The sequence below is a fragment of the Coturnix japonica genome, chromosome 15 (assembly GCF_001577835.2).
Source record: "Coturnix japonica isolate 7356 chromosome 15, Coturnix japonica 2.1, whole genome shotgun sequence".
Lineage (NCBI taxonomy): Eukaryota > Metazoa > Chordata > Aves > Galliformes > Phasianidae > Coturnix > Coturnix japonica.
Genome location: NC_029530.1, coordinates 6,270,261 through 6,283,748, shown reverse-complemented (window position 1 = coordinate 6,283,748; position 13,488 = coordinate 6,270,261). Strand labels below are relative to the sequence as shown.

The 13,488-nt window shown below is 54.3% G+C and overlaps 2 protein-coding genes across 5 annotated transcripts; both read left to right on the top strand.

The window, feature by feature from the left end:
- Nucleotides 1-1,368: 1,368 nt before the first annotated feature.
- On the top strand, nt 1,369-3,209 carry CRYBB1 (crystallin beta B1). 2 transcript variants are annotated; one of them, XM_015878296.1, is made up of 6 exons: nt 1,369-1,693; nt 1,873-2,032; nt 2,122-2,240; nt 2,501-2,633; nt 2,705-2,844; nt 2,921-3,209. In XM_015878296.1, the coding sequence occupies exons 1-6, from the start codon at nt 1,557-1,559 to the stop codon at nt 3,099-3,101; spliced, it is 870 nt and encodes a 289-aa protein (XP_015733782.1). In that variant the 5' UTR covers nt 1,369-1,556; the 3' UTR covers nt 3,102-3,209. The 2 variants fall into 2 exon arrangements, with proteins under 2 accessions (XP_015733782.1, XP_015733781.1); XM_015878295.1 differs by having other exon boundaries at nt 2,702-2,844.
- A 320-nt stretch (nt 3,210-3,529) lies between these two features.
- On the top strand, nt 3,530-13,148 carry TPST2 (tyrosylprotein sulfotransferase 2). 3 transcript variants are annotated; one of them, XM_015878293.2, is made up of 7 exons: nt 3,530-3,701; nt 6,394-6,461; nt 8,229-9,144; nt 9,988-10,186; nt 11,182-11,232; nt 12,111-12,154; nt 12,718-13,148. In XM_015878293.2, exons 3-6 carry the CDS (start codon nt 8,309-8,311, stop codon nt 12,138-12,140), a joined length of 1,116 nt encoding a protein of 371 aa, XP_015733779.1. In that variant the 5' UTR covers nt 3,530-3,701; nt 6,394-6,461; nt 8,229-8,308; the 3' UTR covers nt 12,141-12,154; nt 12,718-13,148. The 3 variants fall into 3 exon arrangements, with proteins under 3 accessions (XP_015733779.1, XP_032303708.1, XP_015733780.1); XM_032447817.1 differs by lacking the exon at nt 3,530-3,701 and adding an exon at nt 5,308-6,155; XM_015878294.2 differs by lacking the exons at nt 3,530-3,701; nt 6,394-6,461 and adding an exon at nt 7,551-7,959.
- The last annotated feature ends 340 nt before the right edge of the window (nt 13,149-13,488 follow it).

Genomic DNA, 13,488 nt, shown 5'->3' with positions numbered 1-13,488 from the left:
GGTAGATTTGCAGGGTGGTGGAGGCTGGATATCAGCACTCAGGAGCCACCAGCACAGCAGCGTGGTTAAGAAAACACCTGGCTCTAAGAGGAAGAAATGCAGCTTAAAATAGAAACGTGTCTAACAACCATGAAAATGAATGCAAATTGAAAGCCAAGAGTCATGAAAACTGTCCACCATGACGGTGAGGAAGCAGACCCCGGGGAGCACTCGGAGCAGCAGCAGTGCAACACACACAGCGGTGCCACGGGGGACGGCATGGTCGATAAAGAGATGGGAAGAGATAAAGAGATCGATGAATGCTTTTTGTTTGGTATTTTGGGAAACGTCCCAGGTGATGCAGCTGAAATTGCACCACTATGAATTAACACTTTTGCCCTCAAGGGGAACGAAAGCAGCAGCTTCTGAATGAGGGCTGTGGGCTCGCTGAATGCGCAGCTATGGGTGATTTACTTTGTCCATGCTGGAAAGCTCATACTGATGCTGCTGAGGGTTTGATGGGACTGCAGGCTCCCAGCAGGCACAGGGAAAGCAGCTGCTGGCAGGGTGCCCCCAGGTGCCCCCCCCCTGCCCCCTCTGCCTGCCTCCCAGCAGCTGACACAGCACTGCTGCACCGAGGTGGGATTTGCTCCCATGCAGCACATTGAGAGGAGAACAAGGAATGGTACAAATGTGCATAGCAAGTGTTCACTGTGCTGAAAACTGGCTGTCGAGTGGGGATGGACGCAGTGGGCACAGGGAGCGGGGAAAGCAGGGGCTGTCAGCTGTAGCATCCTTAGAGGAGAACACTGTTTTTCTGGACTAAGACATTCCAGAAAATGGCTGATTTGATCACACATCACTTGATCACACATCACAATGCTCAAAGCATTTCACAATCTTGCGTCCTTTTTCCCTGTCTTGCACTCTCACAACTTAGCTGGGGGTACCCCATCTCTAGAGATGCCCAAGGCTATGAATGGAGCCCTGGGCAACCTGGGGGCAGCCACAGGGCTGGTGTAACCATGCCCAGCAGCAGCAGCAGTGCTGGAGCCAGGTGCTGGTGGGCTCCAGGGGTATATATGCCCTGTGAAGGGCCGCGGTGTCGGCGTGCAGCAAAGTGGCGCGGTCAGGTCTTCTGTTGTGCCGCTGGATAAAGGAAAGTGCTGGGTTCAGCGGCTGGGCACAGGGCCGGGGAGAGGCTTCCAGCTCTCCCAGCGCTTTGCAGGATGTGATGACTGGGCGGCCGCACAGACACTGATGAGCTGGCACTTCCATTGTGTGCCCGCCCGCGCTCTGCCCTTGCCAGGCTATAAAGTGGGGGCCCCGCTGAACCCCGAAACACAAGCCTGCTCCCTCCAACAAGAAGCAGCAGCTGCCCAGGTAAGAGGAGAAAGTCCCTGGGTGGTGGCACTTGCTCCAGCCAGTCCCAAGGGGGGGAAATTGAAAGGAAAATGCGGGTTTTCGGCTGTGCCCACACTGTGCCCACCATTCCTGGAGCATCCTGAACCAGCACAGTACTGGGGGGTGCAAGGAGGGTCCCACCCTCCTTGGGATCCCCCATCGTGGCACAACCAATGGGGTGCCCGCTGCAGGTCACGCCAAAGCAGGGCTGTCTCCTCCCACCCCACCACCCATCGGTGGCCCCAGGGTTGTCCTGCTGCCTGCTGTGCTCCCATGCACGCCTGTGTGGGACGGCCCCAGGGAGCTCCAGGTACCCCCAGCAATGGGGCCACACTCAGGGCTCTCCTGGGGATTGTGGACAGCTGGCACCTCCTGTGGCCAAGGCAGGACCCGTGTCCTGTGTGTCTCGGGGAGCTCCTCACCCCTACCCCAATACTACCACCACTGGGACTGTGTCCCCACTGACCCCCCCAGCACCTCTGTCCCCAGACCCGAGCTGACCACCGCGATGTCTGAGACCACAAAAACCGCTGCTCCCGGCCAGGCTGCAGAGGACAAGGAGAAGGCAGCCCCGGTGCCAGCTCCATCCTCCGACCCCACTCCTGTCACCAACAGCAAAGGGGAAGAGCCCTCCACGGAAGCTTTCAGGGTAAGCGTATGTGTCCCCAAATGGAAGGACAAAGTGTCAGGGAGAGGGACAGCAGCATTTCAGGGTCCAATCCCTTTGCTCTCTCCCAGATTGTCATCTATGAGCAAGAGAATTTCCAGGGCAGGCAGATGGAATTCACCAGCGAGTGTCTGAACCTGGCAGACTGCGGCTTCGACAGAGTGCGCAGTGTCATCGTCAGCTCCGGACCGTGAGTGACACAGTGGGGACCCAGTGGGGACCTGGGGCTGGAGCTGGGCAAGGGATGGGGTCAAAGCAGCATTGGGGAGGTGGGATGAGGCCTGGGAAACAGGAGTAAGGGTAGAAGCTTGGGCACCCAAGGAGGACAGGGATGAGCATGTCACACAGTGTGCCACCCCAGGGCCCTGCAGCGGAGCTGCTTCTTGGGCATTGCCTGTAGTGCTGAAGGGCCACAGGGCTCCTGATGTGCCATACTTTGCCCATCCCCAGCTGGGTGGCCTATGAACAAGCCAACATGCGTGGGGAGATGTTCATCCTGGAGAAGGGCGAGTACCCGCGCTGGGACACCTGGTCCAGCAGCTACCGCAGTGACTGCTTCATGTCCATGCGTCCCATCCGAATGGTGAGTGCTCAGCACGCCGGGCACCGCGGGCACCATCTGCCTGTCCCAACGTTGCTGTCCCCCCCCAGGAGGCCGAGGATCACAAGATCTCCCTGTACGAGTCTGCTGACTTCAAGGGCAACAAGATGGACATCCAGGAGGACGACGTGCCCAGCCTCTGGGCTTATGGCTTCTGTGACCGCGTGGGCAGCGTGAAGGTGCCCAGTGGAACGTAAGCAGGGGCTGCACCAGGAGATGCCAGGGGGGTTTGGGTATGACACTTAGCACTCTGTCTGCTCTCCCCGCAGCTGGGTTGGGTATCAGTACCCCGGGTACCGTGGCTACCAGTACCTCTTTGAGACCGGGGACTTCAGGCACTGGAACGAATGGTGCGCCTTCCAGCCCCAGATCCAGTCCATCCGCCGCATCCGGGACATGCAGTGGGACCAGAAGGGCACCTTTGTCACCCCCGAGGCTCCCTCCAACTGAGCTCGGCCCCGAGCCCTCCCCTCGCTCCCCCGGCACTATCCGTGTCTACCGACCGCTCCACTGCCGCCGCCGCGTGTACTCGAGGCAAATTAAACAGATCAGACGATGGAGCTGCCTGCTGCGTGCATCCCAGGGCTCGCTCCGTCACCCTCCTTCCCTTTGCTCCCATTGCTCTCGGTCTCGTCTTCCATTCTCTCCCTGCAAACCTCATAGTGTGACCCCCCCCCCCACAAAGGGGCAGCCCCAGCCCGTTGTGCACCGTGCATGGAACCACGCATGTAAAACTACCCAAAAACCTCAAAGCAACACCGCGCACACAGCACACGCAAAGCAGCGCAGCGCTGCGCTCGTGCCATTTGCACACCCACGAGCACGCACACTCGCACCGTGCACGCGCATAGCAGCCACACGCGTGCACGCCAGGGATCGCATGCGCGGTGGGGCGGTGCGCTGCGCGGGGATATCCCGGCCCCTCTGCGCGTGACGTTGCCGTGTGTTAACGCCGCTCCGTTCCGCGCTGGCGGAGGCGGCAGCGAACGAGGGGAGTGCGGCCCGACCCGATCCGAGCAGCGGAACCGTGAACCGCAGCCACAGCGGCAGGTGGGAGCGGGGACGGGCGGTGCGGGGCGCGCAGCGCACGGTGCGCGCAGTTAGCGCTGTGCACGGGGTGGTGCGTTGCGGGGTGCTCAGCGTATGGAACCCGGTGCAGGATGCACGGTGGGCAGTGTGCATGGGGTGGGTGATGCGGGGGCACTCGGTGCAGGGTGCACAGGGTGGTGCCAGGCGCACGGTGATCAATGCAAGGCATCCTGCATGGTGCTCAGTGTATGGCACTCAGTGAGCAGCATGCATAAGGTGGTGGTGCAGGGCACTCAGTACATGGTGCTCGGCGCATAGCATCCAGTGCAGGGCACTCGGATGTGGCACTCAGCACAGGATGTTCAGTATATGACACTCAGCGCAGGATGCTCGGTGAGCAGTGTGTGCACAAGGTGGTGGTGCAGAGTGCTCAATGCATAGCACCCAGTGCGGGGTGCTCAGTGCACGCAGTGATGCAGTGTGCACAAGAACAGCGCATGGTTTTCAGTGCAGGGTGCTCCATATAGGTTTTTGCTTCCTGCTCCTTGCCCTGTGCCCCTGCTCTCCCCTTTGGGCACCCTTAGGGTACCCTGCTTGCACCCTCCCATCCCTGTGCATTGCAGACAGTAGGCTGCAGCACAAGGGTTGTTGGAGCACTGTCTGTATAAGTGAGCTCCCATTCCCTGCTGCTTTATGGTACCACTGCCATGCTCTGTGCTCAGCAGTGCCTTTGGGGCAGGAATATCTCTAGCGTTGCATCACAGGGAAATAAAATATTTTGATTATGTTTCTTAAGCAAATTTGAGGTTTTGGGGTTTCTCTTGCAGAAACAACCTTTACTTTGCAAGCCGTGATCTCCGTGTATGCGGGAATGCAGTTTGTTAACACTTATGCTTTGGCATGTGGATTTGGAAATACTGTTTTGAAGATGGGGAGTGTTTTTTCTAGCAGTTCCTTTGATGTTTTTTCCTCCCTGTTGCATGGCACGCTCTGACCACCCACGCTCATGGGGAGCCTTTTGTTTTGCCCTGTTGGTGCACAGGAATGCAGAGTGCTGCCACCAGGACATGGGGACAAGGCAGCACATGATATATTGGGGTCTTTCCTCCTCCCTGGACAAGCTGGCTGCATGTTGCTGGGGTTGGTGCTGCCTTTCAGTGGCTCTGTCACTTGGAGTGCTGCTGCTGCTGCTGCATGTGTGAACCGCAGCCCTGCTTGGTCTATTTGGGGATTTTCAAAGACACTCGTGACCCAAAAGTGGTCTAAAATCCATCTGTTTGTACCAGGGTTGGCTTCTGGTTCCTGTTGCTGTGTCTGACTCTGTGGCCCACGGTTCATCTTTAGTTTGAATCAGCAAAAAACGCTCTGCTCTGCATGGTGCTGTTCTTGTCACGTGGGGGCCCTGAAAGCAACTGTTTGTGTTTTCCTGTGGATGCCATTGGTGCCCTTGAGCAGCAGAGTTTCATGCATGTGGGCCCTGCCCTACACCTGGCTCCTTGCACCCTGCCAACATTGCTCCTTGCAGTGCTGACCTGGGGCTGCACCCCTGGGTGCTGCTTGGTGCTGCCAGCTACTGCAGCCCTGCATGCTGCAGGGTAAGCATTGCCAGTATGGAAGGATGCCCATGAGGTCCATTGGCGTGTTTCTTGCTGACCTCCTCCATGGAGATGTTCACATTTCCTCATCCCTCATTAAGCCCACAGATCTGAGCTAAAACTTTCCATGCCACACCTCTATCATTTCAGGAAGTCACTCGCATCTGGTTTCTGGGACTGGTGTAAAGTAATTTAGGATCACATCACGCTTCTCGCTGGTTCTGTCACTTGTTTGCAATAGTTTGCAACGCTTCTCTGCTATGAAGAATGGGCTGGAGGCAGTGCTGTGTTGCAGACTGGGTGCTGCCTGTGCCTGGACACTGCTGTGACCACACGATGGCACAGCACAGCCCTGTGCTGCAGCAGGAAGGAAGTCTGCAAGTCTATATGTGTGTGTGTGCGTGTGTGTGCACATTGTGTTTGTGAGGGTGAGAGCTGGAGGAGTTTCCGGAGCAGGGCAGCTGTTAAACCACTGCACCAGGGAGCTCTGAGTTGTGTGTGGGTGCTGCTAGATGCCCTGCAGCCTCATCCAGGGTAGATCCCGTGGCTGAAGGAGAGGAGCAGGAAGTGTTGTGGGGATGGAGGGTGATGCATGTGCTGCAGATGAGCTCTGCTCCGTTGCACCATTGGTGCTGGGTGGAGTTTCCCTCTGGTTTCCCATTAGTGCTGAAGCAGAGAGGCTGTGTGACGTCCAGCTGGGCAGGAGAGGAGGAGGAGGATCTGGGGTGGCTGGAATAACAATTAGTGTCTGTACTTGAAATGTTCTCAAAAACATCCTCCGGGGCTGGGACAGTGCCATGCATGCAGGGACAGTGCTGTGTGCACAGGGACACAGCTGTGCCCTCACCGAGATGCTGTCAGGAGCCCTGCAGTTAGCATGGTACCTGGGTTGCTCCATGCATGCAGGATTGCTTAGTGCAGTGTAGAGCTGCAGGGAGATAGTAACTGCTGTGACAGTGGATGCTTGCAGTGCTGGATTTTGCCCCTGAACCAGCACCTGGGGGATCTGAGCCACGTGCTTTGACATCACCATGGGGCTGAGCTTTGCCCCACCAGCTGGGTGGGGGCTGCCTGTGATCAGCAAACAAATCAACCCTGTGATTTTTCTTCCCTGCTAGGTGTTCTCACAGCCATCTGCATCTCAGCACGAAGCTTGGCTGGCAGCACCATGAACTGCAAGGGGCAGGTAAGGCATGCCTGGAGCCCGCACCGGAGCACCCAGTTCCCCCATGGTACCTGGAGTCCATTGATGGATGTTTCATCCATCCGTCCACACTTTGCTCTGTTAATATTTCACTTCCCCGGCTTGCAGCCCTGTCATTGTGGAGGTCCTGTCAGTGTATAAATACGGAAGGCACTCTGCCTGCAGGAACTTTGGTGTCCTCATTTGTCACTTCCCCACCAACCTCTCTCCTTCCTGCATGGCTGCAGTGGTTCCAATTGCCCTGATGTCCTGAGCACTCCCACTGCTCTGTGCTGCAATGGGTCTTTGTGGCCGTTAGCAATGATTTTTAGGGCGAACATTTGAATACATTTACATGAGTGAGACAGATGGAGATAGAAGGGCTGAGCGGACAGCACTCATCTTTTTAATGGGCCTGACTTGGGGCTGGACAAAAGCCAGGGTGCTGTTTGTTGTTCCGTGTGACGTCTGGTTTAAACAAATGGATCAGCATTTGACTTCTTGGCTTTTACACAGCGTGTGGACGTGCATTTGAAACCGTTGGCGTCTGGTGAGATGACAGAGTGGATGGATGGGGAGTTAGCCATGGGGCTGTGTGATGCAGAGCACTGGTAGCTGTGTCACCTTGGGGTGGGACAGACCCTGGCATAGGCTGCTAATGAGGAGGGTTGTTTGCTATGGGGCTGGCACCGGGCAGGCCCTGCTGGCTGCTCCCCACTTGAAGGCGCTTGGTTAAATGAGCTCTTTGATGAAAAGAGTGGAGAGGAAAAGGAGCTTTTCTGAAGCAGTTCTTTGATTGTCAGTAAAATAAAGTGCACGGACATCTCGTTCCTTCCACTCACCAAAGCCCTGTAATCACAAAGAACTTGAAATCCCGCTGTGACCCCGGGGTAGGATTGCCAAACCTGCACTCACAAACCCGGGGGGGAAGAGGAGGAGGGGGTGGGAGCAGTGCCAGCTCTCCTGGGAGCCATGCAGGCAGCAGCACAGCACTGCGCAACAGCACTCCTGCAGCCATGGCCTGCAAGCAGACACTGCCTCAGTGCTGGGGGGGACTTCGTGTAAGTCAGGCTGGGGGAGAAAGGTGTTAAACACACCACAGGTTGCCATTATTGACGTGTTACCCTTGGCGTTATTTTAATTTCTTAGCTTGTTTCACCCTAATGGGTAATTGCTTCTTTCTGATTTAGGCCTTGAGAGGTGCGTGAGCTGCTGCTTTTGTTTTTCTGTTTATTTTCAGTTTCCTCCCTCCCCTGTGGCGGCGTATGTAAAACTAAAGAAAACGTAGGAGGGAGGGAGGCAGGTGGTTGGCAAGGAGGGAAGGAGGGCAGCGTGCCGAGCACGGGAGCTGCCCTGGGAGGTTTGGGGTTCGTGCAGGATGGAGCAAACCCCGAAGACTCCTTACTGGGTGAAAAGAAAGCTGTTTGGTTTTTTTCCTCCTGACCTAATTCACACTCGATCAAAAGGAATAGATGGAAGAAGGCGAAACTGCATGGATTGGGTGAGCAGGATCCCTCCTCTCCTAAACTCCCCTGAGCTTTGCTCCGGCCACAAACCTGAGATTCTGGGGACAAAACCAGCCAAGAACTAATCTGTTTGGGTGTGCTCCGAGGCGGGCTTTAATTACGTTCTGGGCAGAAGGCACCTAGCTTGAAATCTGCTGATAGGTAGAAGGGATGACGACAGCTCGGCACGGTGTGGGCGTCTGCAGGAGCTGCTGGGGCCAGGCTGCGGGCGGCCCTGCTCACAGAGCTGCTCTCTCTCTTGCAGATGCCCGCTGGGTTGAACGCTCTCCGGCTGCAAACTGAAGCGTGGTGACGTGGTGTGCAGTCCTTGCACAGCAGGACAGGATGCGGGTCACCATGCGGCGGGTGCTGCTGGTGGTGGGTTCGGTGGTGGCCTTAATGGTGACGCTACACCTCGGCCAGCAGGTCCTGGAGTGCCAGCAGGTGCTGAGCAAGAGGAGGCACAGGCTGATGAGACCCGAGAATGAGGAACTGGTCATGGTGGACTCCAACCACGTGGAGTACCGTTACAGCAAGGAAATGCCTCTCATCTTCATCGGTGGAGTCCCCCGCAGCGGCACCACGCTGATGAGGGCCATGCTGGATGCCCACCCAGAGGTGCGCTGCGGGGAGGAGACCCGCATCATCCCCCGCGTGCTGGCCATGCGGCAGGCCTGGTCCAAGTCAGGGAGAGAGAAGATGCGCCTGGATGAAGCTGGGGTGACAGACCAGGTGTTGGATGCTGCCATGCAGGCCTTTATCCTGGAGGTGATCGCCAAGCACGGCGAGCCGGCCAGGTATCTGTGCAACAAGGACCCGTTCACCTTGAAGTCCTCTGTCTACCTATCCAGGCTGTTTCCCAACTCCAAGTTCCTCCTGATGGTTCGAGATGGCCGTGCTTCGGTCCACTCCATGATCACACGGAAGGTGACAATAGCAGGCTTTGACCTGAACAGCTACCGGGACTGCCTGACCAAGTGGAACAAAGCCATTGAGGTGATGTACTCCCAGTGCCTGGAGATAGGGCGCTCTCGCTGCCTGCCCGTTTACTATGAGCAGCTGGTGCTGCACCCCGAGCAGTCCATGCACACCATCATGAAGTTCCTGGGTATCTCCTGGAGTGACACCGTGCTGCACCATGAGGAGCTCATAGGGAAGCCTGGCGGAGTGTCTCTTTCCAAGTGAGTGTGTGCTGGGGTGGGGGCAGGAGTTCCTTGCTTGTGTCAGTGGGTGCTTTTCAGAGGTAGAAGTGGCAGCACACTCTGCTTTATTGCAGTTGGTTCTGTGTTTCTTAGTAAATGAGGGCTTGAATATTAGCAATTGATGTATGCAATGGAGCAGCCTGACAGGCAGGAAGCGAGTGATTGTCGTATTTCATCTCCCTTGACAGTGCAGAAGTAGCTTGGATCTTGAATTTGAAAAGAACTGCTTGCTCAGAAACGTGAGCTCTTTAATGCTTCTTTTCTCCACCCATCCTCAGATCTCCCTTCTGCAGTTTTGCTGCTGATGAATCACTTTCAGGGGTGGGCAGTAACTCCTGCCAAAGTTGGTGCAGAATAGAAGGAGTGCCTTCTCCCATGGAGACACACCCGAGCACTCCCTCCTGGTTGCCTGTTTTAGTGCTCCAAGACCTGCTTGGCTTCTCCCACCTTCTCCTGGTCTTTCCACAGTTCCTTTTCTAAGAGAGGCTTAGGACCCACTTAGCAAAATGTAATTGATTGCAGCTGGTAGCAGCCACCCAATGCAGGATGGATCCCAGTGCTGTGTCCCTGTAGTCACACTGAGACCTGAGCTCAGGGCTGCAGGAAGCTCATACAGCAGCAGCACCACCGTGCCTTAGCAGCTCAGCCTGTGTGCATGGAGGGTACGGAGCTGTGTGTGTGCTGCATGCTTGTCTGGGGCACTGAAAGCAGCTCAGCTGGCAGCTAGGCTAACTGGAGACACTTCTGTCTGAGCCCGGTGTTATCTGTGAAATCCAAATGACAGCAATTTGGTTTGCTTTTTCCTTGATATTTTTTCTCCAGGATAGAAAGATCAACGGACCAAGTTATCAAGCCAGTGAACATGGAGGCGTTGTCTAAATGGATTGGACACATTCCAGGGGATGTACTGCAGGACATGGCCCACATAGCGCCCATGCTCGCCAGGCTTGGCTACGACCCATATGCCAATCCACCCAACTATGGCCACCCAGACCCACTTGTTGTCAACAACACGCACAGGGTGGGTGTCACAGCCGTCCCCAGGAGCTCTGTCCAGAGTCAGAAAGGAGCAGCAGAGAAACAAAAGCTTGTTTCCTTCTGGGAAGCTGTGAATGATGGGTGTTCAGTTCCACCGAGATGATTTCCAGAGTTACCGTACAGTAGTTTGAACCTCTTGTGGCTCAGATTGATTCTGCTCCCTGTGATTTTGTGGCAGTGTTCATTTCTTCTGTTGTGGCAGATCCTGACCTGTCCCTCCCTCCCTGACCAGCCCCACTCTTTAACCCAGACATGGGAGTTACTGGTTGTGATGTTATCTGGCTGTTATTGGCACTAGAAACTCCAGTCTGACCTCAGGAGAATCTTAAGCAGTGCTGAGTCTGTGTGCAGCTCACCAGCCACTCCCGCTGTCCCATGAGGAATGTGAGTGGATGCTTGTAATGCATTTGGGCTAAACCAGAAGAATCTTTTTTTTCTTTTTTTTTAGAATATTGACTCATGTCTCTGAGGCTGCAGAGCCACAGGCAGCATTTACCGGACAGAGGGGATTTGTCATGCTTTGGGTTGGACCAGTTCTCCCCAAACTGAGATCAGATTCCTTGTGTGCACTCCCCGTGACAGTGCCCTTGGACACAGCGTCCTTTGCTTCGCTTCTGGAAGCAGAGAATGCTGTTCCCTGTTGTCTTTGCAGAGTGGAGAGCTGTAGCACAAACCTGGCAGGTCAGAGGAGCTCCCCTGGAGCCAGTCACAGTCTGTATGTTCTGGGCTCTTGCAGTTCTTCCTTTCTCTCTGTGCTTGCTGAGCCATTTCAGGACACAAATGATTTGGGTGAACAGTCACTAAGGGAGAGACCTCCTGCTGTTGTCCAGAATCCCAGCTTGAACTAGAACAGCTGCTCCTCAGGTCCCTGCTGGCTCACCAGTCCTGGAACATATGCTGCAGTTAACAGTGTACACTTGCTGATGTTTGTACAGTCATTGTCCAAGAAGGGGTCACTATTCTTCTTTTTTTCCATAGGTTTTAAAGGGGGATTATAAAACGCCAGCCAACTTGAAAGGCCATCTGCAGGTAAGAGTTTGATGCCATGTCTGAGTGCTTCGCCCTGTGTGGTTATTCATTGAATCATCTGAGTGGGATGGAACCTTTAAAGGCCATCTGCTCCCACTGCCCTACAATGAACATGGACAGCACAGCTCCATCAGTGCTCAGGGTCCTGTCCCCTGACCTTGGGTGTTCCCCCATATATATCACTCAGATGTGATATCTACCACATCTGGGTGCCTGGCCCCCTGCTCCCTTTTACTGACACTTGCAGGCTGTTTAGGGGAGGGTGGCTTACCTGACTTCAAGTTACAGATAGATCTTCTGTTTCTAGTGCTTGTGATCACGCTCAGGTGTCAAAAATACAGTTAGTGTGTCCTTTCCTAAAGAGCAGTGTTGGAAAGCAAGGGATTACCATCTTTTACAACACAGAGCAGTCAAACAGCCATCATCTATACGGACTTAAACATTATTTTATTGGCTCTTCAGATAGAGCCACCTGCCTGAATAAGAAATACAGTAGATGAGTGTTGGTTATCACCAGTGTTTTCATCAAAGGTGTCTGGTTTTACCTGTTCAACATAAGGACTCCTAACAGATTGGTCTGCATTGCCAGCATGTGAAAACATGCATAGTCAAATCCCAGAATGAGGAAACGAGGCTGCTAGTGCATCAAAGACACACGTGTGCTCCCTGCAGGAGGTGTCAGCAGTTGCTGAGTGGCTGCACATGCAGTAAGGAAGTGAGAGACTCGTGGCGAGGTCTCTTGGCTGCCTGTTCTCTGTTGTTGTACCACTTTTTGTCCTGCTCATTTCCCTTTTTCTTGCTCCTGGGAACACCCTGGGAATGCTTTGAATTGCAGGTAGCGACTTCAAACTGATCCTTCTATATCTTGGTTATTCTAGGTGACTCAGAACACATCATCTTCTCACTAATTAATGATTTCCAGGTAAGACCTTGTACTTTAATTCGGGAGCCACACAAACCTGCCTGGAATTGCTACAAGATGAGCATTGTGCTTCTACTATTTCCTATGCTTGTGGATTGCCTGGGCTGCTCTAGGCACATTCATTATGTCAATGATCTCCTTCACAGTTGCTTTAGGTTTTCAGAGCAATGGGAGACAGTTTGTCAAATCTCTTCCTTTTCTGAGCTCTGGAAACAGGATTAATCCAGCAAAATCACAACCAGCCACTTGGGGGTGTTATTACCGGGTGTGGAGAGGGCAGGAGTGGGGTCGTGTATGTGTGTTGAGCCCCAGCAGAAGGGGGGATGTGCCCTGTGTGCATTTCACAAGGGGGTGGTGGTGTTTGCTGCCAGCTTGGGAGAACAGAACAGCTCTCCTTGATTTCTGCAGCAGCTGTTTGTGTGTCAAAGGCTCTGAGTACAAACAGGTGCTGTTGCCCATCACGCAGGGGTTGGAGCTCAGCATCCAACAATTGCTGTCTCACAGTGGTTTTCAAGTTGGCTGTTGGGACTTCCTGACTGCTCAGACTGTTTCTTCCCTTGCAGGCTGCTGCAAACGGCCCAGGGTGGCTCCGTAAAGAAGAGTTTGCAGTTGCACCGATGGAGATCTGTTATCCAAGCATATTGCTTGCTGATATTGCCAAAATGACTGCTGTGCCAGGAATGTATTTGCATTTATTTGCAAAGGCCAAACGTTGTACACTTCGATACCACTCGTCTCCCTTCGCTGGATGCTCCGTGGTGAAAGATCTGTGGAAATGAAGCACGACCGACCCTCCAAAGTGCATTGGAAAAGAGATTTCCTGTTATTTTCAGTGTCTCGTAATGCTGTTCCTTATACGTGCAGATCAGAATAGGTGTCATAACCGTGTATAGAGCATTTGTTGTACAGGTGACAATGCGGCGGACTGTCTCTTCCGTTCACTTGTCATTGACAGATTCTATTTAAGAATTAATATATGAGGTCAATCGTTTCACTCCTGGCTGCACTCATTCGAGTAAACTCTTGGAAAGGGCTGACAATAGCAGGACACGGGGAAATGGTTTTACCAGTTAAAAAGAGGGAAGATTTAGCGTTGCGATTGTTTGGGGGGAAGCTTCTTCACTAGGGAGAGTGGTTGAACCCTAGGAACAGGCTGCCCAGGGAGGGTTGTGGATGCCCCGTCCTTGGAGGTGTTCCAAGGCAGGTTGGAACGTGCCTGGGCTAACGCTGATCTATGGGGATCTATGGGGTCTCTATGCGGGATTCTATGGGTCTCTATGGGCGATCTTATGGGTGGTCGTATGGGTCTCCTGGGGCAACCTGACTAGTAAAGG

Coding starts and splice junctions, on each gene's coding strand:
- CRYBB1 (XM_015878295.1), top strand. CDS start 1,557: ATGGGGTGCCCGCTGCAGGTCACGCCAAAGCAGGGCTGTCTCCTCCCA. Junction 2,033..2,121: donor CCTCCACGGAAGCTTTCAGG/GTAAGCGTATGT, acceptor GCTCTCTCCCAG/ATTGTCATCTATGAGCAAGA. Junction 2,241..2,500: donor GTCATCGTCAGCTCCGGACC/GTGAGTGACACA, acceptor GCCCATCCCCAG/CTGGGTGGCCTATGAACAAG.
- TPST2 (XM_015878293.2), top strand. CDS start 8,309: ATGCGGGTCACCATGCGGCGGGTGCTGCTGGTGGTGGGTTCGGTGGTG. Junction 9,145..9,987: donor GGCGGAGTGTCTCTTTCCAA/GTGAGTGTGTGC, acceptor TTTTTTCTCCAG/GATAGAAAGATCAACGGACC. Junction 10,187..11,181: donor TTGTCAACAACACGCACAGG/GTGGGTGTCACA, acceptor TTTTTTCCATAG/GTTTTAAAGGGGGATTATAA.